Source organism: Scomber japonicus, chromosome 6, assembly GCF_027409825.1.
Source record: "Scomber japonicus isolate fScoJap1 chromosome 6, fScoJap1.pri, whole genome shotgun sequence".
NCBI classification, from domain to species: Eukaryota; Metazoa; Chordata; class Actinopteri; order Scombriformes; family Scombridae; genus Scomber; species Scomber japonicus.
In genome coordinates, this window is record NC_070583.1 from 37,949,509 (window position 1) to 37,974,195 (window position 24,687).

The 24,687-nt window shown below is 42.1% G+C and overlaps 1 protein-coding gene across 1 annotated transcript in view; it reads left to right on the forward strand.

Annotated features, from left to right (window-relative positions):
* The first annotated feature begins 222 nt into the window (after positions 1 to 222).
* LOC128360911 (scavenger receptor cysteine-rich type 1 protein M130-like) overlaps positions 223 to 24,687 on the forward strand; it is a 40,191-nt gene continuing 15,726 nt past the window's right edge. Inside the window, exons 1-9 of the mRNA XM_053321466.1 lie at positions 223 to 364; positions 3,393 to 3,425; positions 8,898 to 9,191; positions 13,899 to 14,204; positions 14,348 to 14,635; positions 17,566 to 17,874; positions 18,018 to 18,305; positions 21,469 to 21,777; positions 21,921 to 22,211. Of these exons, the coding sequence (XP_053177441.1) occupies positions 322 to 364; positions 3,393 to 3,425; positions 8,898 to 9,191; positions 13,899 to 14,204; positions 14,348 to 14,635; positions 17,566 to 17,874; positions 18,018 to 18,305; positions 21,469 to 21,777; positions 21,921 to 22,211 (2,161 nt within the window). The 5' untranslated portion in view covers positions 223 to 321. The remainder of the gene's footprint in view (positions 365 to 3,392; positions 3,426 to 8,897; positions 9,192 to 13,898; positions 14,205 to 14,347; positions 14,636 to 17,565; positions 17,875 to 18,017; positions 18,306 to 21,468; positions 21,778 to 21,920; positions 22,212 to 24,687) is intronic.

The following is a 24,687-nucleotide window of genomic DNA, read 5'->3' on the forward strand; positions in this document are numbered from 1 at the left end:
CTCATGCATTCTTTAGGCCACGTGTTTCTATAGCAACCTTTGAATTGAATTAGACTTTTGATTTGATCCTTAGACGTGTCCCACCTTGTAAGTTAGATATGAGCTACAGACTCACTGAAGCTTTACAGCTCTATGGGATGAATTCATGCTATGGAAGGCATCAAGAGTTGCGCAACCATGAAAAAAATGATCATGCATCACTTCTGAGAAGAGGCGGATCACTTGGTTTTTTTCACGGCTGATGAAATAAAAGATGAAACATGTGATTGTCAGAGGAGAGCTGACGAGTGGGTCAGACAGAGACAGACGGTCTACCTGGTCATGGATCTCCTGCTGATGCTGTTGCTGTTGCTGTGGAGCTCAGGTAGGACTCTGCTTTAATCATCAATGTGTTCAAGCTTCAAAACCTCACCTGTAAAAGTCATGAAGAAGAAAAGCAGCTGATAGTTTTCACACAGTTTAATGACTCATGTGTTTCCATGGAAGTTGTAATAAGTTGGATTTTGATGCTCCTCTATGAGTTCACATTATTTTTCATCACTTTAAACTCAAACACATTTTCAAGAAAACAGAAATACATCCAGTCGTCCAATTAAAACTGGACAAAGTGTTTAGTGTGTAAAGTCATCAAAGTAAAAAGTAACTGCAGTAGAATAAGATACAGATCAGCGGCCAATCAGAGACCGGAGGTCCTGTTACCATGGCAACAGCAGACGTTTAGCGGCTCGTACAGGACGCGCTGTTGCGCAACACTTTGTTCTTATCAAATATACGAAGTTGAGCTGCTTCCTGTATCTCTGTCACACACACACACATAACCACACACACACACACACACACACACACACACACACACACAACTTCACACACACACACACACATACACATATACACACACACACACATACACACACACACACACATATATGCATGCACACACGTACGCACACGCATGCACACACACACCTACACACACACTGGCATGCACACACACACCTACACACACACACATGCACACGCATGCACACACACCTACGCACACACCTACACACACACGCATGCACACACACACATATACACACACATAGACACATACACACACACATATACACACACATAGACACATACACACACATACACAACTTCACTTGCACACAAAGAAACACACACACACAGATACACACATACACATACATGCATGCACACACGTATACACACACCTTCACACGCACACGCATGCACACACACACTGGCATGCACACACACACCGACACACACACACCCACACACATACAAACACACACATAAGCACACACACACACACACATAGAGACACATACACACACACACACATAGAGACACATAAACACACATACACACACACACACATAGAGACGCACACAAAGACACACCTACACATACACCTACACACATACACACACACACACATAGACACACACAAACACACAGATACACACATACACACACAAACGCACCTACACACACGCACACACACACACACACACACACACAGACACACACGCAAACACACACAGACACCTACACACAAACACACACACACAAACACACACACTACCTGTTTTCATCACTGATGGGGTCCACAGACACACACTACCTGTTTTCATCACTGATGGGGTCCACACACACACACACACTACCTGTTTTCATTACTGATGGGGTCCACACACACACACTCCCTGTTTTCATCACAGATGGGGTCCACACACACACACACTACCTGTTTTCATCACTGATGGGGTCCAAACACACACACACTACCTGTTTTCATCACAGATGGGGTCCACACACACACACACACACACTACCTGTTTTCATCACAGATGGGGTACACAGATACAAACACACATACACACACACACCTACACACACACAAACAGACACAGACACACACACACACACAGAAACACTCACCCACACACACACACGTACACACACAAACACAAATAGAGACACACACACATACACACCTTAACACATACACACACACACACACACATACACAGATACAGACACACACAAAGACACACACAGAGACACACACTTACACACTCACAAACACAGACACACAAAGAAACTCACACCTACACATAGATACACACAGAGACACACATACAAACACACACACACACACACACCTACACACAAACACACACACAGACACACACACATACACAGACACACACAAACACACACTATCTGTTTTCATCACTAATGGGGTCCACACACACACACTACCTGTTTTCATCACTTGCAAGGTCCACAGATACACACATAGACACACACAAACAGACACAGAGACATACAAAGCAGACACTCACACATACACACCTACACACCTACACACACACACACACACACACACACACACACATCTACACACACACATACACACACAGTCTGTTTTTTGTCAGTTGTGGGGTCCACCAGTTTTTTTCATTTAAAGTGGTCAGACAAGCTTAAAAAAATCGAGAGACACACACACACACACACACACACACACACACACACACACACACAGTGGTTTAGTGATGTCACCACGCAGGATTTCTGGGTAATGAAGTCATTTGAGCTGCTGTGTTGCATTAACTATTAACTCTATATGAAGCGCTCTGTTGCACTAAATCATAACTTCTGACTTCTTTTAATAATTCAGTAACAACATCGAACTCAACAAGTTAATATCTGAGATCTGTGAACACGGTGACATCACTAAAAAGACGTCTGATAGGTCAGAAACACGAGCAGTCACATGATCAGACCGTTTTAATGAACTGTAGTTTTCCTTTAACTCTGTATGAAGCGTCTGTTTCATCTCATCTGCTGATCTTCAAACAAGAAGCAGAAAGTAGAAGCATTGAGATTCAAAAAAATAATTACGTTCATATTTAACTTCATAATATCTTCAGTAACACATCCACAAGCGGGTACGGGGCAGGTTTACAAAACATGTTGGTTCAAATTCATCTTCACAGCTGATGGGAAAAGTACCGACCTTTAACTTTAGTTGATGAAGTGATTCAGGTCAGAGCAAACCGACCATACGTTTGAAAACACAAAGAGTTTAGATGTCTAGCAGACTGTCTCTGTCCTCCAAGACTGAACCAACACTTTAATCTGAGTTGTTTTTTATCTCAGTTTTCTGGTTAATGAACATTTAAAGGTAAAACAAATGTAAAAGTCCGATTGTGGTCCACATATGTAGTTTGTGGCTTTGCAGGTCAGTGGTAAACTGGTCACATGACTCCTGAGTGAGTTCAATAATCTGTGTGTTTTTCACTGAGATGAACTGTGTTTGTTCAGTTCACAGCTCTGCACCAATATAAATATGAATGTTCTGATTTTGTCTCCAGGACTCCAGGCTGAAGATGAACACCAATCAACAGGTAAAAACAGAGAATATATCTCATCTGGTCTGAGAACTGAGGACTCTCACCTCCATCAGCTGAAGACAATCAGTCCACTTTGATTTATGACCAAATATTCTTCAAACTAATAACTAATAACATATGCTAATGTTAGGATTAGCATATGCTAATGTTACCATTAAGGTGAAAATCCAGATATTAGACACAGTTTTATGTCCCTGTTCACTGTAGAGTTGAACACCACTAAGTTTCTATATCTATAAAATGCAATGCATGGCACTGTGGAACTGTTTGCAGACACAGTGCCATGAACGCCTCTTTTTTTGTTCCATCGTGGACATTCGAGGGTTCGACATATCGGATCAATTTACACACACTGAATTTCAACACTCAGATAAAATGTAGGAGAGTAAATTGAATGCACTTTGTAATAAAAGAGGCAGTGATTTCTTTCCATTTAGCTAACGTGTCTCCTCAGCTCCTCCCAGCGAGGATGTGAGAGACGGAGGAATATATGTTCATATTATAAGTCAGAAATTATTCAGTAACATTTTCAACTAGCGGTGAGCAATATGGAAAAATATCTTTCACTATTATTTAAGGCAGGATCACGATCTACGATCTCATCACTATTCTATTCATGTTTTCTTTTAAGCATCATTTTCAAGTTACTGAACAGCACTGAAGACTCAACAATTAAAAAGCTTTGTTATAATTAATTTGTCTTAATAAAACAAACACTCACTAAAGACATGAGATCACATAACAACTCAAACAATTCCATAAATAAATAAGAGCAGGTGCAAAGCAGCATTAAACAGTAGGGACAGTCTATCTGACCTTGTTTAACCACTTAACGCACGCTGTTCCGTCTACGGGACGGGACGGATGTTAGGAGGTAGCCACAAGTTCTTCTGAATGTTTTAAACACCAACCCTTAAACATGTATATTCATGCCGTACATTGTTAGAAAGCTTAGATTCTCCTGATTCATTCAAGACCACTCACGACTTATATGGTTGCTCACAGCCGTAACAGTATTAGCGATTAGCTCGGCTAGCCACTCAGCTAAAGTAAGCTAACAGCTATAATGCTACATACCTTCAAAGTCTTCCCTTTATCCACAACGATCATCTTATGACTCAGCACTTTCTGTACAGCTCGCCAAGTATCCATTCTGGTGAAATATGAAATCCGTTTCCATAAAACCGAAATACTTTCCTCAATATGTCAACATGTATTTATTCCAACACGTAACGTAATAACACAAATAACAAACCATATACGGCCCGTTTACGTCATTTCCTGACCTGCACGTCCATCTCAGAGTACACGTGACTAGATGTTTACGACCGTGAGCTCCTCCTGCTTCTGACGACACCACACACAAGCCAATCGGTGTTTAGGATTAGGCAGTACATGTCTCCAAAGCCAATGAGGACATGTGACCGACAACAATGACGACATGGCTTTGATTGACAGCTGTTCCAGCCTATGGAAATATTCGGTGAAATGAAGTTGATAACCTTTTAGCCAATAGTCAGAGGTTTCCAACGGTGTATGACACTAAGCTATCTGGTTTGGCTGTCCATAAACAAACTCCAAGCGTAACCGGCGTGCGCCCTGTGCGTAAAAGAGTTGAACCATATATCATTACGCACACGGCATTTTGGTACATGGTTGGTTCTTCTTCGACTTAACATATGACTTATACCAAAATAAACAGATAGATAGATAGATAGATATGGCCAAACAAAAAAATATGGTCATATGTAATAATAATAATAATAATAATAATATTAATAATAATAATAATATGGCGTCAGCTTTCATTAGAGACCAAGATTTTGATTGTAGGCAAAGGAGATGTGAAGTTATAGGTGTTTGATTGCGGTTATACAGCTTTGGTAACCATGGTAACCAAGTGTCCATTTGGAGTCTCCAAAAAGGACCTGAGGAAAACACATGGACATACCTGTTGAAAAATAATTCTGAAAAATTCATCTTTTGGTCTTTTGACTCCAAATTTGGACTGCATGAAGCCAAGACATGTGGCTGTGGCCTCATTGTGTCTATATCCTGCTGAGAGGTCCCTGAATGTCTGTACACATGTCATTGTAAAGGCAAACCTATGGTCGAGTTAACAACCCCATCATTGTAACCTCTGCCACTCTTTGTCAGTAAGTCACAGAATCACACAGACACTTTTACAAGAATCCTGAGAGTGTTTCCTTTCCAATGATACCAGACACATCTCTGAGTCTCAACCTATGTGGGATCTGTGCTGCTCACAACTTGGGCATGTCGTTTAGGCTAACAACATAAAAAACAGGGGCGTGTGTTAAGTGGTTAAAATGAATATTACAGAGAGAAACCAAACTCACAGCTGAGAAGCAAACAGTGTAGAAGTGTTACTGTGTTGATTCAGATAACAAGCAGCTTTGATTTCTGTTCTAATGAAACTCACTTTATTCTTTTACTGATGACTCTCTTGTTTCTGTTCTAATGAAACTCACTTTATTCTTTTACTGATGACTCTCTTGTTTCTGTTCTAATGAAACTCACTTTATTCTTTTACTGATGACTCTCTTGTTTATGTTCTAATGAAACTCACTTTATTCTTTAACTGATGACTCTCTTGTTTCTGTTCTAAAATAAACTCACTTTATTCTTTTACTGATGACTCTCTTGTTTCTGTTCTAATGAAACTCACTTTATTCTTTTACTGATGACTCTCTTGTTTCTGTTCTAATGAAACTCACTTTATTCTTTTACTGATGACTCTCTTGTTTCTGTTCAGAGACTGTCAGGTTGGTGGGAGGAGCCAGTCGCTGTGCAGGTACACTGGAGGTGAAACTGGGAGAGTGGAGACCAGTGTTGTACTTAGGCTGGACCCTGAAGAAAGCAGCTGTTGCCTGCAGAGAATTGGACTGTGGCTCTGCTGTTTCAATAGGACTCAGAGATGAGTCCTCAGACAGATCTGCATGGTTGATCGACTCTGACTGTCTTCAGTCTGGATCTGCAGTGAGGGACTGTGCATCATCATTACCATTTCCCTCTTCCTCCATCATGGTGGAATCATTAGATTCCATTTTCTCTTCCATCATGGTGGAGATCACCTGCTCAGGTAAGTCCATCAGTGACATCATCTCTGACAGTAATACTCTCCTTCCTCTGTCACAGTGATAGTTGGTGGTTTCCATTGAACTGAACTGTAAACTTATGGAGGATGATGGCTTCCTAAAGGGTAGAGAAGTTAGCTTGTTCCTGGAGGCTCATTGATTCAAACTGAAACAATCTGAACCTTTAATCAACCTGCTGTGGTTCACTCACACACTCTGCAGTTCTCCTGAGTCAGCTCAGTCACATCCACCTTAGAAACAACTACATCACAAATGAATATAGTTGTTGGTCTGTGTCTGGACAAAGAAGCAACAGTTTGCTAACAGGTTAAATATCTTCCAATCATTTCTGTAGGAAACTATTGTGTATGCAGTGTTGTATGAATGTCTTATTAACATGTTGATGGTCTCAGATGAATCAAACTGCAGCTGTTTTCTGTCTGATCTGAAGGCAGCTGAGGATGTTAATGTGTTTCCTCCTCTGCTCTCTGACTCCTCTGTATTACACATGAATGTAGGAGTTCTCTGTGCTGTGTGATCATCTCTCAGTGATCAACGTTCATTTATCTCAACAAACAAATGAGGAGAAAACAACATTCAGCTTCTCACAGAAGAAGAAGGATTCATCATCTTGTTCCACACTAAATGTAGACAATGTTCATCCAGGTGCCAGATGGTTTTATTTGTAGTGAAATACACAACAAAAAGACAGTCTAGCATCAGTACTCTCCTGTTGCTTCTACTGTGACTGTGTCCACTATGACTGGGCTAACTTCCTTCAGCAAAGGATCACAGCGCCAGTCACTAACATAACAAACTAATACAACAACACATCTGAAAATAATCTGAGCCCCTAAAATGTCCAGGGTGCCACACCTCTCTGTATTTACAGACCTGCTGCTTCAGCCAATCACCTCTCTGTATTTACAGACCTGCTGCTTCAGCCAATCACCTCTCTGTATTTACAGACCTGCTGTTCCTCTACACAGGCTGAACGAGACCTTAGCAATCTAAAACAGATCAGTAGTTACAAACTAGAACTTAAAACTCTCAGAAAAAAAGGAAACTCAGGGAAATAAGAGAACACTGCTAAATGTAACTTAAAGTGTATTTTAAACATTACAGAAGGTTGATGAGTCTACATTTTAAACACAGATCATCTTTTTATCCTATTTATCTTTTTTAACCTGTTTTACCTGAAAGGTCAGAACAATGGATCACAGATAACCTTGATCTGCAGATCATAGTGTGTTTTTAAATCAATCCCTTTGATAGAACAATGAATTACAGCATTATAACTCAGTACCTTTATCTTTTCCTTTTACACAGATGTTTAAATATGTTTTAACTCATATTGTTTCCATTCATTCATTCAGAATTACAGCATTCTTATAACCATTACACTGACACAGCTGGAACAAGCAGCATGTGATTGGCACTGCTGTTCATAGAGGCAGGAGACTGTTAGATGCTTTCATTCATTATTTAAGTAATGAACTGTTGGCTGTGCATTATTTGCATGTTATTTATCTTACCAACATATTCATCAGCATGCAACATCATTGATTAACAGTGGAGACAATCAAACTGTTGTGTTGTCCCTGAAACTTGTGTAGGACAATTTCTTTCCACACAAAACATTTGATCAGGAATTGATAAGAGAATCAATGAAGAACTGGACCAACTAGCAGAATAGATTATTGTATTGGTATCAATAAAATCTGATCAATTTCTGTCCAGAGGCCGAGGCCCGGCTACCAGAGACTCCACAGCTCCAGGAGGGGACCTCCTGAGATGTTTTATATTTGTCATGATATATAAGGTGGTAAATAAAGATCAGTATTAAATATTAAATTCTCTCTCTCTCCAGACTCTGTCAGGCTGGTGAATGGGGCTAGTCTGTGTTCAGGCAGACTGGAGGTGAAGTCTGAGCAGTCATGGTCCTCAGTGTGTGAAGCTGACTTTGACCAGCAGGATGCAGAGGTGGTCTGTAGGGAGCTTGGCTGTGGGGCTCCTTCAGTCCTCCAGGGGGCGCTCTATGGAGAAGTGGAGGCTCCAATGTGGACCAAAGAGTTCCAGTGTGGAGGCAATGAGTCTGCTCTCCAGGACTGTAGAAGATCAGACTCAGCTAGAAGAACCTGCTCACCTGGTAAAGCTGTTGGACTCACCTGCTCAGGTAGAAGAGGAGCTGCAGCTTTGATTTGTCTTCATTTCTGTTCTAATGAAACTCACTTTATTCTTTTACTGATGACTCTCTTGTTTCTGTTCTAATGAAACTCACTTTATTCTTTTACTGATGACTCTCTTGTTTCTGTTCTAATGAAACTCACTTTATTCTTTTACTGATGACTCTCTTGGCTCTGTTCAGAGCCTGTCAGGTTGGTAGGAGGAGCCAGTCGCTGTGCAGGTACACTGGAGCTGAAATATGGAGAGTGGAGACCAGTGAGTTACGATGTCTTTCGCGGGACCCTGAAGTCAGCAGCTGTTGCCTGCAGAAAATTGGACTGTGGCTCTGCTGTTTCAACAGGAAGCAGAAAGGAGTCCTCAGACAGACTTGCATGGTTGATCGACTCTGACTGTCTTCAGTCTGGATCTGCACTGAGGGATTGTGTATCATCACCACCATTTCCCTCTTCCTCCATGTTGGAGCTCACCTGCTCAGGTAAGTCCATCAGTGACATCATCTCTGACAGTAATACTCTCCTTCCTCTGTCACAGTGATAGTTGGTGGTTTCCATTGAACTGAACTGTAAACTTATGGAGGATGACGGCTTCCTAAAGGGTAGAGAAGTTAGCTTGTTCCTGGAGGCTCATTGATTCAAACTGAAACAATCTGAACCTTTAATCAACCTGCTGTGGTTCACTCACACACTCTGCAGTTCTCCTGAGCCAGCTCAGTCACATCCACCTTACAAACAACTACATCACAAATGAATATAGTTGTTGGTCTGTGTCTGAACAAAGAAGCAACAGTTTGCTAACAGGTTAAATATCTTCCAATCATTTCTGTAGGAAACTATTGTGTATGCAGTGTTGTATGAATGTCTTATTAACATGTTGATGGTCTCAGATGAATCAAACTGCAGCTGTTTTCTGTCTGATCTGTAGGAAACTGAGGATGTTAATGTGTTTCCTCCTCTGCTCTCTGACTCCTCTGTATTACACATGAATGTAGGAGTTCTCTGTGCTGTGTGATCATCTCTCAGTGATCAACGTTCATTTATCTCAACAAACAAATGAGGAGAAAACAACATTCAGCTTCTCACAGAAGAAGAAGGATTCATCATCTTGTTCCACACTGAATGTAGACAATGTTCATCCAGGTGCCAGATGGTTTTATTTGTAGTGAAATACACAACAAAAAGACAGTCTAGCATCAGTACTCTCCTGTTGCTTCTACTGTGACTGTGTCCACTATGACTGGGCTAACTTCCTTCAGCAAAGGATTACAGCGCCAGTCACTAACATAACAAACTAATACAACAACACATCTGAAAATAATCTGAGCCCCTAAAATGTCCAGGGTGCCACACCTCTCTGTATTTACAGACCTGCTGCTTCAGCCAATCACCTCTCTGTATTTACAGACCTACTACTTCAGCCAATCACCTCTCTGTATTTACAGACCTGCTGCTTCAGCCAATCACCTCTCTGTATTTACAGACCAGCTGCTTCAGCCAATCACCTCTCTGTATTTACAGACCTGCTGCTTCAGCCAATCACCTCTCTGTATTTACAGACCTGCTGTTCCTCTACACAGGCTGAATGAGACCTTAGCAATCTAAAACAGATCAGTAGTTACAAACTAGAACTTAAAACTCTCAGAAAAAAAGGAAACTCAGGGAAATAAGAGAACACTGCTAAATGTAACTTAAAGTGTATTTTAAACATTACAGAAGGTTGATGAGTCTACATTTTAAACACAGATCATCTTTTTATCCTATTTATCTTTTTTAACCTGTTTTACCTGAAAGGTCAGAGCAATGGATCACAGCAGTGACGTGCGGTCAGGGGAGGCAGGTGAGGCCGTGCCTCACCTCTTATCATGAAAAAGACTTAAAAATGAAAAAAATAATACATGGTTATATTTGTCCAGTGATTTGCACTATAACGTTATTTTCTATCTAACTTTACCAGTTTCGGATTATTTTAAATTCAAAATCGCTGAATTTTCACATGTACTGATCAAACACTGAAAAGAGACGCGCAGTGAGGCAGCATCGAGACGAGCCTCACCATGGATTGCGCAATGACTCGGCTTACTGCGCTGGCATGCTATGCAGTGAGACAGTACAGCTGTACAGCTGTCTCTCTGTATGTCGCTATTAACATGTTCACTTTTACTATATGAACTAAATGTCCATAGTTTAGCTGATGATATAATGTACAGTGTTTGTAGCGTGTTTCGTGTGCTGAGCCGAACCCTAACCCATAAAACGGCTGCAAAAAGTCACTAAGTGAGGCACGCAGTTCTCCGGCCTCATGGCAGGGGGCGCTCCTGATCCCAGTGATTCTTATTACGACTCATTAGCTGCAGAATAAGTGACAGTAAGCTACAACTACAGTGAGCAAGTCGGCAAGTCATCCGTTTTTTTCCCTTCTTGTCTGGCCTTTTTTCAGTATGGAGGATTACATATCAAAATTACCTTTTTTATCTTAAATGTGTTTTTTGTGTGCTACAGTTTGTATGTGTAAAGAAAGCTGATATGAGATTTTAAACATAACCTGTTAACTGCTGCCAATCAAATGGTGAATAAGCTACTCTGTAGGGTTCATAAGTTTGTAAGTCTGATTGTGATGAAGTCAGTGCCTCACCAGACATGAACCTCACCGCACGTCACTGGATCACAGATAACCTTGATCTGCAGATCATAGTGTGTTTTTAAATCAATCCCTTTGATAGAACAATGAATTACAGCATTTTAACTCAGCACCTTTATCTTTTCCTTTTACACACATGTTTAAATATGTTTTAACTCATATTGTTTCCATTCATTCATTCAGAATTACAGCATTCTTATAACCATTACACTGACACAGCTGGAACAAGCAGCATGTGATTGGCACTGCTGTTCATAGAGGCAGGAGACTGTTAGATGCTTTCAAATTCATTATTTAAGTAATGAACTGTTGGCTGTGCATTATTTGCATGTTATTTATCTTACCAACATATTCATCAGCATGCAACATCATTGATTAACAGTGGAGACAATCAAACTGTTTTGTTGTCCCTGAAACTTGTGTAGGACAATTTCTTTCCACACAAAACATTTGATCAGGAATTGATAAGAGAAGAATCAATGAAGAACTGGACCAACTAGCAGAATAGATTATTGTATTGGTATCAATAAAATCTGATCAATTCCTGTCCAGAGGCCGAGGCCCGGCTACCAGAGACTCCACAGCTCCAGGAGGGGACCTCCTAAGATGTTTTATATGTGTCATGATCAGTGTTGGGAAGATTACTTTGGAAATGTAGTTGGTTACAATTACAAGTTACCCTGTTGAAAATGTAATAGTAGTGTAACTATTTCAATTACTTTCTCAAAGTAATGTAACTAATTACATTTGATTACATTTTGATTACTTTTCTTAATTTTGAATGAATGCTCTCGACTGTTTCATTTTCACATTTTAAGACCTGATAGTGTTACTGTTTACTAGGGATGCAACGGTACTCGGTAAAATATTGAACCGTTCGGTCCGCTCTGCACGGTACAATACGACCTTATGGACCGCGGGTTTTCGGTTTCGCAATTCATTTTGCATTGATGCTTTACAGACCACTGTGTGCGTGTGTGCCTGTCTCGGCAGGTGAAAAGCCCCCCCGCGAGTTAATGTCCAATCGCTGTTGTGCCTCCACCCACTCAACCCCTCTCACACAGTAACTGGAGCAGGTTCAAGGTGCAGCTCACACACAGAAACAAAGAGGCATGACCAGCACTAGCGGAGGAGTTGACAGACAAAAGTTTGAAGAAGCAGCGGCTTCATTCAAATCTCTGGTGTGGGTTAATTTCGGTTTCGCCGTTGAATACATGCGGGAGTCTCCCGTATCTTGATAACGGCTCCCTGACGCCCACAAATGAGGCACAATCTCCCGGAATCTGGATCAAACAAGCAAGAGTGCGCGCTAGTGAGTGACTGTGCGTGTGTGTGTGTGTGTGTGTGTGTGTGTGTGAGAGAGACTATCAATGCAGCGCGTATGAGAACACAACGTCCTTATAGCTGTGTGTTGCAGCTTATTAGACTGATCCCCCCACCGGACTGACAACAATTGCGCCCCCCCTCCCCAACCCAGTGTAAATTTTTTTTTTGTCATGGGGCGGGTGCTTTACCCGCTGAGCTATGCTCAACCCCGCCAGTGTACATTTTTATACATATTTTATACTGTATAGCGTATACAAGTAGTCAAGGAATAAGAGGCAGTTTACCATTTGAAAGTGTTTGGTAACTTAACTTGAAAGGAAAGTGTTATATTGTTCAGTACACCAGTGATACTGTAATTGTTGTGAAATGCAGTTTTAGCTGACAAGCAAAATAAAGAGATAATTTTGGGAGAAAAAAAGTTGTTATCTTACTTCTCTACGCACAAAACATGTACTGAAACCGAACCCAAAACCGTGGCCCAAAAGCCGAGGTACGGACCGTACCGTGGGTTAGCTGTACCGTTGCACCCCTACTGTTTACCTTCACTGCTGGCAAACACTCTTTGTATTGTACTACAATGTTAGGGCACTTGTCTGCTTTCTGTATGAAGTGTTTGCAGACATCCCAACCTGCAAAAACTAATTTAAGGGAGTTTCGTTCCGGGGGGTTACACATGGTGTCGGTCCGAGGGAGGGGTGCGATCGGTGTTGGTATGAGGACGCTTTGCTCTCACACGCGCTGCATGCATTTATAGTCACACATACACACACCCATGCCGACACTCTCTAGTGTATTTTGTAGCCGTCAGGGAGCCGCTATCAATATGAGACATGGGATGTCTGTGGGTTTCCAACACATGAACGTATTCTCCTGGGCCTCTGACATGTTGCTGAGTCTGACTGAATGGCACATGACCAGAGACAGCATCAGGATCCAACTTGCGGCTTTGAAAGGTTGATATGAAAAAAACTATTTGATGTATCCGAGCTTTTCCTGCGATTTTTCAAATGTAACTAAAATTGTAATCATGGAAATTTCCAAAAGCAACGGTAATTTAATAAGGCATTTTCTTACAGTAATGTAACAGATTACAATTATGTACGTTTTGTAATTAAATTACGTAACGTCGTTACATGTAATTCGTTACTCCCCAACACTTGTCATGATATATAAGGTGGTAAATAAAGATCAGTATTAAATATTAAATCCTCTCTCTCTCCAGACTCTGTCAGGCTGCTGAATGGGACTAGTCTGTGTTCAGGCAGACTGGAGGTGAAGTCTGAGCAGTCGTGGTCCTCAGTGTGTGAAGCTGACTTTGACCAGCAGGATGCAGAGGTGGTCTGTAGGGAGCTTGGCTGTGGGGCTCCTTCAGTCCTCCAGGGGGCGCTCTATGGAGAAGTGGAGGCTCCAATGTGGACCAAAGAGTTCCAGTGTGGAGGCCATGAGTCTGCTCTCCTGGACTGTAGAAGATCAGACTCAGCTAGAAGAACTTGCTCACCTGGTAAAGCTGTTGGACTCACCTGCTCAGGTAGAAGAGGAGCTGCAGCTTTGATTTGTCTTCATTTCTGTTCTAATGAAACTCACTTTATTCTTTTACTGATGACTCTCTTGTTTCTGTTCTAATGAAATTCACTTTATCCTTTTACTGATGACTCTCTTGTTTCTGTTCAGAGCCTGTCAGGTTGGTGGGAGGAGCCAGTCGCTGTGCAGGTACACTGGAGGTGAAACAGGGAGAGTGGAGACCAGTGAGTTACTCTGACTCTTCCTGGACCCTGAAGGAAGCAGCTGTTGCCTGCAGAGAATTGGACTGTGGCTCTGCTGTTTCAACAGGAAGCAGAAATGAGTCCTCAGACAGACCTGTATGGGAGATCAGACCTCACTCTCTTCAGTCTGGATCTGCACTGAGGGACTGTGTATCATCAGAGTCCTCTTCCTCCATGGTGGAGCTCACCTGCTCAGGTAAGTCCATCAGTGACATCATCTCTGACAGTAATACTCTCCTTCCTCTGTCACAGTGATAGTTGGTGGTTTCCATTGAACTGAACTGTAAACTTATGGAGGATGACGGCTTCCTAAAGGGTAGAGAAGTTAGCTTGTTCCTGGAGGCTCATTGATTCAAACTGAAACAATCTGAACCTTTAATCAACCTGCTGTGGTTCACTCACACACTCTGCAGTTCTCCTGAGCCAGCTCAGTCACATCCACCTTACAAACAACTACATCACAAATGAATATAGTTGTTGGTCTGTGTCTGAACAAAGAAGCAACAGTTTGCTAACAGGTTAAATATCTTCCAATCATTTCTGTAGGAAACTATTGTGTATGCAGTGTTGTATGAATGTCTTATTAACATGTTGATGGTCTCAGATGAATCAAACTGCAGCTGTTTTCTGTCTGATCTGAAGGCAGCTGAGGATGTTAATGTGTTTCCTCCTCTGCTCTCTGACTCCTCTGTATTACACATGAATGTAGGAGTTCTCTGTGCTGTGTGATCATCTCTCAGTGATCAACGTTCATTTATCTCAACAAACAAATGAGGAGAAAACAACATTCAGCTTCTCACAGAAGAAGAAGGATTCATCATCTTGTTCCACACTGAATGTAGACAATGTTCATCCAGGTGCCAGATGGTTTTATTTGTAGTGAAATACACAACAAAAAGACAGTCTAGCATCAGTACTCTCCTGTTGCTTCTACTGTGACTGTGTCCACTATGACTGGGCTAACTTCCTTCAGCAAAGGATTACAGTGCCAGTCACTAACATAACAAACTAATACAACAACACATCTGAAAATAATCTGAGCCCCTAAAATGTCCAGGGTGCCACACCTCTCTGTATTTACAGACCTGCCGCTTCATCCAATCACCTCTCTGTATTTACAGACCTGCTGCTTCAGCCAATCACCTCTCTGTATTTACAGACCTGCTGTTCCTCTACACAGGCTGAACGAGACCTTAGCAATCTAAAACAGATCAGTAGTTACAAACTAGAACTTAAAACTCTCAGAAAAAAAGGAAACTCAGGGAAATAAGAGAACACTGCTAAATGTAACTTAAAGTGTATTTTAAACATTACAGAAGGTTGATGAGTCTACATTTTAAACACAGATCATCTTTTTATCCTATTTATGTTTTTAAAGTAGCTGTATATAACAAATATATTCCAAATAATCATAAAATGGCCCTAAAATGTAACCAGACATTAAGGAATCATCTTAATTTCAAACACTGATATCACTGACAGTAGTCGTCCAGCCAGAATATTCACATTTGAAAAGCTCCACCCACCACCTAGCTACCAATCACCAAGTCAGTACTGATGCTCCACCCACCATCTAGCTACCAATCACAAAGCCAGTACTGATGCCCCACCCACCACCTAGCTACCAATCACCAAGTCAGTACTGATGCTCCACCCACCACCTAGCTACCAATCACCAAGTCAGTACTGATGCTCCACCCACCACCTAGCTACCAATCACCAAGTCAGTACTGATGCTCCACCCACCACCTAGCTACCAATCACAAAGTCAGTACTGATGCTCCACCCACCACCTAGCTACCAATCACAAAGTCAGTAGTGTTTCAGAAGCCAGGTTGCCAGGTGCCACTGAGCTGCAGCTAGGAACACTGCAGATAATGTCTGATGTTAAAAAACCAAAACAGCCTCGTTATGACTCTCAAACACGTCCGAAGGAAGGAAGGAAGGAAGGAAAGCAGTACGGAGGGAGAAAGGGAAGGAAAGGAGTAAGGACGAAAAGAGGAAGGAATTTAGGAAAGAAGGAAGGGCGGAAGGAAAGGAGGTAGGATGAAAATAGGAAGGAATTCAGGAGAAATGCAAGGGAGGAAGGAGAGGAGGAAGGAAAGGAGGGAGGGAGGACGGAAGGAAGGAAAGGAGGGAGGAAGGAAAGGACAAAGGAAGGAAGGAAGGAAGGAAGGAAAGAAGTAAGGAGGGAGGGAGGAAGGAAGGAAGGAAAGGAGTAGGGAGGGAGGAAGAAAGGAACGGAGGAAGGACAATTTGAGAAACAAAACCGGGGTATGTATAGTAGATGCCTTTGCAGGATCACGTCCAACAACTGGCAACCCGCGTGAAGTAGACTCTGGCAGAGAGGGGGTGAGGAGTAACAGCTCTCTCCAGGGTTTTGAACGTGAGCCGCAGTACCATTTCTAAACACTTGGTGTCAGAGTTACATACTTCAACTTTAACCTGTTTTACCTGAAAGGTCAGAGCAATGGATCACAGATAATCTTGATCTGCAGATCATAGTGTGTTTTTAAATCAATCCCTTTGATAGAACAATGAATTACAGCATTTTAACTCAGCACCTTTATCTTTTCCTTTTACACACATGTTTAAATATGTTTTAACTCATATTGTTTCCATTCATTCATTCAGAATTACAGCATTCTTATAACCATTACACTGACACAGCTGGAACAAGCAGCATGTGATTGGCACTGCTGTCCATAGAGGCAGGAGACTGTTAGATGCTTTCAAATTCATTATTTAAGTAATGAACTGTTGGCTGTGCATTATTTGCATGTTATTTATCTTACCAACATATTCATCAGCATGCAACATCATTGATTAACAGTGGAGACAATCAAACTGTTTGTCCCTGAAACTTGTGTAGGACAATTTCTTTCCACACAAAACATTTGATCAGGAATTGATAAGAGAATCAATGAAGAACTGGACCAACTAGCAGAATAGATTATTGTATTGGTATCAATAAAATCTGATCAATTCCTGTCCAGAGGCCGAGGCCCGGCTACCAGAGACTCCACAGCTCCAGGAGGGGACCTCCTGAGATGTTTTATATTTGTCATGATATATAAGGTGGTAAATAAAGATCAGTATTAAATATTAAATCCTCTCTCTCTCCAGACTCTGTCAGGCTGGTGAATGGGGCTAGTCTGTGTTCAGGCAGACTGGAGGTGAAGTCTGAGCAGTCGTGGTCCTCAGTGTGTGAAGCTGACTTTGACCAGCAGGATGCAGAGGTGGTCTGTAGGGAGCTTGGCTGTGGGGCTCCTTCAGTCCTCCAGGGGGCGCTCTATGGAGAAGTGGAGGCTCCAATGTGGACCAAAGAGTTCCAGTGTGGAGGCCATGAGTCTGCTCTCCTGGACTGTAGAAGATCAGACTCAGCTAGAAGAACTTGCTCACCTGGTAAAGCTGTTGGACTCACCTGCTCACAAGGTAGAAGAGGAGCTGCAGCTTTGATTTGTCTTCATTTTTGTTCTAATGAAACTCACTTTATTCTTTTACTGATGACTCTCTTGTTTCTGTTCTAATGAAACTCACTTTATTCTTTTACTGATGACTCTCTTGTTTCTGTTCAGAGACTGTCAGGTTGGTGGGAGGAGCCAGTCGCTGTGCAGGTACACTGGAGGTGAAATATGGAGAGTGGAGACCAGTGGGTGACTATCAATGGACCCTGAAGGAAGCAGCTGTTGTCTGCAGAGAATTGGACTGTGGCTCTGCTGTTTCAACAGGAAGCAGAGATGAGTCCTCAGACAGACCTGTATGGTTGATCCACCCTGACTGTCTTCAGTCTGGATTTGCACTGAGGGAATGTTTATCATCATCACCATTTCCCTCTTCCTCCATGTTGGAGCTCACCTGCTCAGGTAAGTCCATCAGTGACATCATCTCTGACAGTAATACTCTCCTTCCTCTGTCACAGTGATAGTTGGTGGTTTCCATTGAACTGAACTGTAAATTTATGGAGGATGACGGCTTCCTAAAGGGTAGAGAAGTTAGCTTGTTCCTGGAGGCTCATTGATTCAAACTGAAACAATCTGAACCTTTAATCAACCTGCTGTGGTTCACTCACACACTCTGCAGTTCTCCTGAGCCAGCTCAGTCACATCCACCTTACAAACAACTACATCACAAATGAATATAGTTGTTGGTCTGTGTCTGAACAAAGAAGCAACAGTTTGCTAACAGGTTAAATATCTTCCAATCATTTGTGTAGGAAACTATTGTGTATGCAGTGTTGTATGAATGTCTTATTAACATGTTGATGGTCTCAGATGAATCAAACTGCAGCTGTTTTCTGTCTGATCTGAAGGCAGCTGAGGATGTTAATGTGTTTCCTCCTCTGCTCTCTGACTCCTCTGTATTACACATGAATGTAGGAGTTCTCTGTGCTGTGTGATCATCTCTCAGTGATCAACGTTCATTTATCTCAACAAACAAATGAGGAGAAAACAACATTCAGCTTCTCACAGAAGAAGAAGGATTCATCATCTTGTTCCACACTGAATGTAGACAATGTTCATCCAGGTGCCAGATGGTTTTATTTGTAGTGAAATACACAACAAAAAGACAGTCTAGCATCAGTACTCTCCTGTTGCTTCTACTGTGACTGTGTCCACTATGACTGGGCTAACTTCCTTCAGCAAAGGATTACAGCGCCAGTCACTAACATAACAAACTAATACAACAACACATCTGAAAATAATCTGAGCCCCTAAAATGTCCAGGGTGCCACACCTCTCTGTATTTACAGACCTGCTGCTTCAGCCAATCACCTCTCTGTATTTACAGACCTGCTGCTTCAGCCAATCACCTCTCTGTATTTACAGACCTGCTGTTCCTCTACACAGGCTGAACGAGACCTTAGCAATCTAAAACAGATCAGTAGTTACAAACTAGAACTTAAAACTCTCAGAAAAAAAGGAAACTCAGGGAAATAAGAGAACACTGCTAAATGTAACTTAAAGTGTATTTTAAACATTACAGAAGGTTGATGAGTCTACATTTTAAACACAGATCATCTTTTTATCCTATTTATGTTTTTTAAAGTAGCTGTATATAACAAATATATTCCAAATAATCATAAAATGGCCCTAAAATGTAACCAGACATTAAGGAATCATCTTAATTTCAAACACTGATATCACTGACAGTCGTAGTCCAGCCAGAATATTCACATTTGAAAAGCTCCACCCACCACCTAGCTACCAATCACCAAGTCAGTACTGATGCTCCACCCACCACCTAGCTACCAATCACCAAGTCAGTACTGATGCTCCACCCACCACCTAGCTACCAATCACCAAGTCAGTACTGATGCTCCACCCACCACCTAGCTACCAATCACCAAGTCAGTACTGATGCTCCACCCACCATCTAGCTACCAATGAACAAGTCAGTACCGTTGCTCCACCCACCACCTAGCTACCAATCACCAAGTCAGTACTGATGCTCCACCCACCACCTAATTACCAATCACCAAGTCAGTACTGATGCTCCACCCACCACCTAGCTACCAATCACCAAGTCAGTACTAATGCTCCACCCACCACCTAGCTACCAATCACCAAGGCAATACTGATGCTCCACCCACCACCTAGCTGCCAATCACCAAGTCAGTACTGACGCTCCACCCACCACCTAGCTACCAATCACAAAGTCAGTACTGATGCTCCACCCACCACCTAGCTACCAATCACCAAGTCAGTAGTGTTTCAGCAGCCAGGTTGCCAGGTGCCACTGAGCTGCAGCTAGGAACACTGCAGATAATGTCTGATGTTAAAAAACCAAAACAGCCTCGTTATGACTCTCAAACACGTCCGAAGGAAGGAAGGAAGGAAAGCAGTACGGAGGGAGAAAGGGAAGGAAAGGAGTAAGGACGAAAAGAGGAAGGAATTTAGGAAAGAAGGAAGGGCGGAAGGAAAGGAGGTAGGATGAAAATAGGAAGGAATTCAGGAGAAATGCAAGGGAGGAAGGAGAGGAGGAAGGAAAGGAGGGAGGGAGGACGGAAGGAAGGAAAGGAGGGAGGAAGGAAAGGACAAAGGAAGGAAGGAAGGAAGGAAGGAAAGAAGTAAGGAGGGAGGGAGGAAGGAAAGGAGGAAGAAAGGAAGGAAAGGAGTAGGGAGGGAGGAAGAAAGGAACGGAGGAAGGACAATTTGAGAAACAAAACCGGGGTATGTATAGTAGATGCCTTTGCAGGATCACGTCCAACAACTGGCAACCCGCGTGAAGTAGACTCTGGCAAGGAGCAGGCGAGGAGTAACAGCTCTCTCCAGGGTTTTGAACGTGAGCCGCAGTACCATTTCTAAACACTTGGTGTCAGAGTTACATACTTCAACTTTAACCTGTTTTACCTGAAAGGTCAGAGCAATGGATCACAGATAACCTTGATCTGCAGATCATAGTGTGTTTTTAAATCAATCCCTTTGATAGAACAATGAATTACAGCATTTTAACTCAGCACCTTTATCTTTTCCTTTTACACACATGCTTAAATATGTTTTAACTCATATTGTTTCCATTCATTCATTCAGAATTACAACATTCTTATAACCATTACACTGACACAGCTGGAACAAGCAGCATGTGATTGGCACTGCTGTTCATAGAGGCAGGAGACTGTTAGATGCTTTCAAATTCATTATTTAAGTAATGAACTGTTGGCTGTGCATTATTTGCATGTTATTTATCTTACCAACATATTCATCAGCATGCAACATCATTGATTAACAGTAGAGACAATCAAACTGTTTTGTTGTCCCTGAAACTTGTGTAGGACAATTTCTTTCCACACAAAACATTTGATCAGGAATTGATAAGAGAATCAATGAAGAACTGGACCAACTAGCAGAATAGATTATTGTATTGGTATCAATAAAATCTGATCAATTCCTGTCCAGAGGCCGAGGTCCGGCTACCAGAGACTCCACAGCTCCAGGAGGGGACCTCCTGAGATGTTTTATATTTGTCATGATATATAAGGTGGTAAATAAAGATCAGTATTAAATATTAAATCCTCTCTCTCTCCAGACTCTGTCAGGCTGGTGAATGGGACTAGTCTGTGTTCAGGCAGACTGGAGGTGAAGTCTGAGCAGTCGTGGTCCTCAGTGTGTGAAGCTGACTTTGACCAGCAGGATGCAGAGGTGGTCTGTAGGGAGCTTGGCTGTGGGGCTCCTTCAGTCCTCCAGGGGGCGCTCTATGGAGAAGTGGAGGCTCCAATGTGGACCAAAGAGTTCCAGTGTGGAGGCCATGAGTCTGCTCTTCTGGACTGTAGAAGATCTGACTCAGCTAGAAGAACCTGCTCACCTGGTAAAGCTGTTGGACTCACCTGCTCACAAGGTAAAAGAGGAGCTGCAGCTTTGATTTGTCTTCATTTCTGTTCTAATGAAACTCACTTTATTCTTTTACTGATGACTCTCTTGTTTCTGTTCTAATGAAACTCACTTTATTCTTTTACTGATGACTCTCTTGTTTCTGTTCAGAGACTGTCAGGTTGGTGGGAGGAGCCAGTCGATGTGCAGGTACACTGGAGGTGAAACTGGGAGAGTGGAGACCAGTGAGTGACGATGGCTTTTTGTCTGACTGGACCCTGAAGGAAGCAGCTGTTGTCTGCAGAGAATTGGACTGTGGCTCTGCTGTTTCAACAGGAAACAGAAACACGTCAGACAGACCTGTATGGAGGATCAGCTCTGACTGTCTTCAGGCTGGATCTGCACTGAAGGACTGTGTATCATCAGGTTCCTCTTCCTCCATGTTTGAGCTCACCTGCTCAGGTAAGTCCATCAGTGACATCATCTCTTACAGTAATACTCTCCTTCCTCTGTCACAGTGATAGTTGGTGGTTTCCATTGAACTGAACTGTAAACTTATGGAGGATGACTGCTTCCTAAAGGGTAGAGAAGTTAGCTTGTTCCTGGAGGCTCATTGATTCAAACTGAAACAATCTGAACCTTTAATCAACCTGCTGTGGTTCACTCACACACTCTGCAGTTCTCCTGAGCCAGCTCAGTCACATCCACCTTACAAACAACTACATCACAAATGAATATAGTTGTTGGTCTGTGTCTGAACAAAGAAGCAACAGTTTGCTAACAGGTTAAATATCTTCCAATCATTTCTGTAGGAAACTATTGTGTATGCAGTGTTGTATGAATGTCTTATTAACATGTTGATGGCCTCAGATGAATCAAACTGCAGCTGTTTTCTGTCTGATCTGAAGGCAGCTGAGGATGTTAATGTGTTTCCTCCTCTGCTCTCTGACTCCTCTGTATTACACATGAATGTAGGAGTTCTCTGTGCTGTGTGATCATCTCTCAGTGATCAACGTTCATTTATCTCAACAAACAAATGAGAAGAAAACAACATTCAGCTTCTCACAGAAGAAGAAGGATTCATCATCTTGTTCCACACTGAATGTAGACAATGTTCATCCAGGTGCCAGATGGTTTTATTTGTAGTGAAATACACAACAAAAAGACAGTCTAGCATCAGTACTCTCCTGTTGCTTCTACTGTGACTGTGTCCACTATGACTGGGCTAACTTCCTTCAGCAAAGGATTACAGCGCCAGTCACTAACATAACAAACTAATACAACAACACATCTGAAAATAATCTGAGCCCCTAAAATGTCCAGGGTGCCACACCTCTCTGTATTTACAGACCTGCTGCTTCAGCCAATCACCTTTCTGTATTTACAGACCTGCTGCTTCAGCCAATCACCTCTCTGTATTTACAGACCTGCTGTTCCTCTACACAGGCTGAACGAGACCTTAGCAATCTAAAACAGATCAGTAGTTACAAACTAGAACTTAAAACTCTCAGAAAAAAAGGAAACTCAGGGAAATAAGAAAACACTGCTCAAAGTAATGACAAAGTAACGCCCTTTTTGCCCCCCTGAACGTGCCCCAAAAGTCACCAAAGTTTGCACGCAAGTCATTCCCGGCGAAAATTTTTATATTTTATGGTTTGCATAAATGGGCCTGGAAAAATGGCTCTCGAGCGCCCCCTGCAAAATCAATAAAAGCGAGCCCTTCGCCACAGATTGACATAGAGAAACGAAACTTGGTAAACCTGTTCATCATTTTAAGACGCACGAAAAAGTCTCTTGGACACATACACTAACTCCAACAGGAAGTCGGCCATTTTGAATCAAAGTATTGATTTTAATGCCGATTGTGGCATCATATTTGAGCGAACTAGTCTTAGAGATTTCATCCCATCCACTTCAAATTCACACAGAGTCATCTTGAGACATTGGAGATGAAAACTTATCAAAAGCTTTTTCGCCCGTCATTCCTGGTTGCCGTGGTGACGCGGCGAATTTCGATGCTTCGCCATGAAATTTCAAACCCTCATAACTTGGCTCCACATGGTCTGAGTTTTTCCAAATTTCAGATGCTTGTTCAGTGTCCCGGTCTGAACACATGTACAGTCTCATATTTATTGACAGTCATAGCGCCACCTACTGGCAACAGGAAGTCACTTGCTTTATTCTTTCACTAATTACTCCCATAATCTTAAGTATTTACACCTGAAATTGACTCAGCTGACACATAAGACCTTGGTGATGCTACAGTCTGTAACTCGTGACCCATCATCAAATACTGTTGCCATGACAACACATTCAACGCCATGAAATACGATTACAGTTTTTAGGGGCAAAGGATGCCTCCACGGTAACGAAAGTCAACACACACGTCTGGAGTGGGGTCATTTAACATCCTATATACTTCAATGGGATGGGCGTGACTAAACGGCTCAATAGCGCCCCCTTGAATATTACAAAATTGAACCTCAGCCTTCCCGATTGACATAGAAGAATGGAATTCGGTAGGTTTATGTATCATCTCCAGACGCACAAAAACGCCGTTTGGACCCATACCCTAAGTCCAACAGGAAGTCGGCCATCTTGGAAAAATGCTCAATTGTGTTGAGTTTTTTGATGATTTCAAGGCCACACATTTTAACGAACTAGTCCTAGAGATTTCATCCCATCCACTTCAAATTCACACAGAGTCATCTTGAGACATTGGAGATGACAAGTTATCAAAAGCTTTTTCCCCCGCCATTCCTGGTTGCCGTGGTGAAGCAGCAAATTTCGATGCTTCGCTATGAAATTTCAAACCCTCATAACTTGACTCCACATGGTTTGAGCTTTACCAAACTTAATATGCTTGTTCAGTGTCCTGGTCTGAACACATGTACAGTCTGATATTTAGTGACAGTCATAGCGCCACCTACTGGCAACA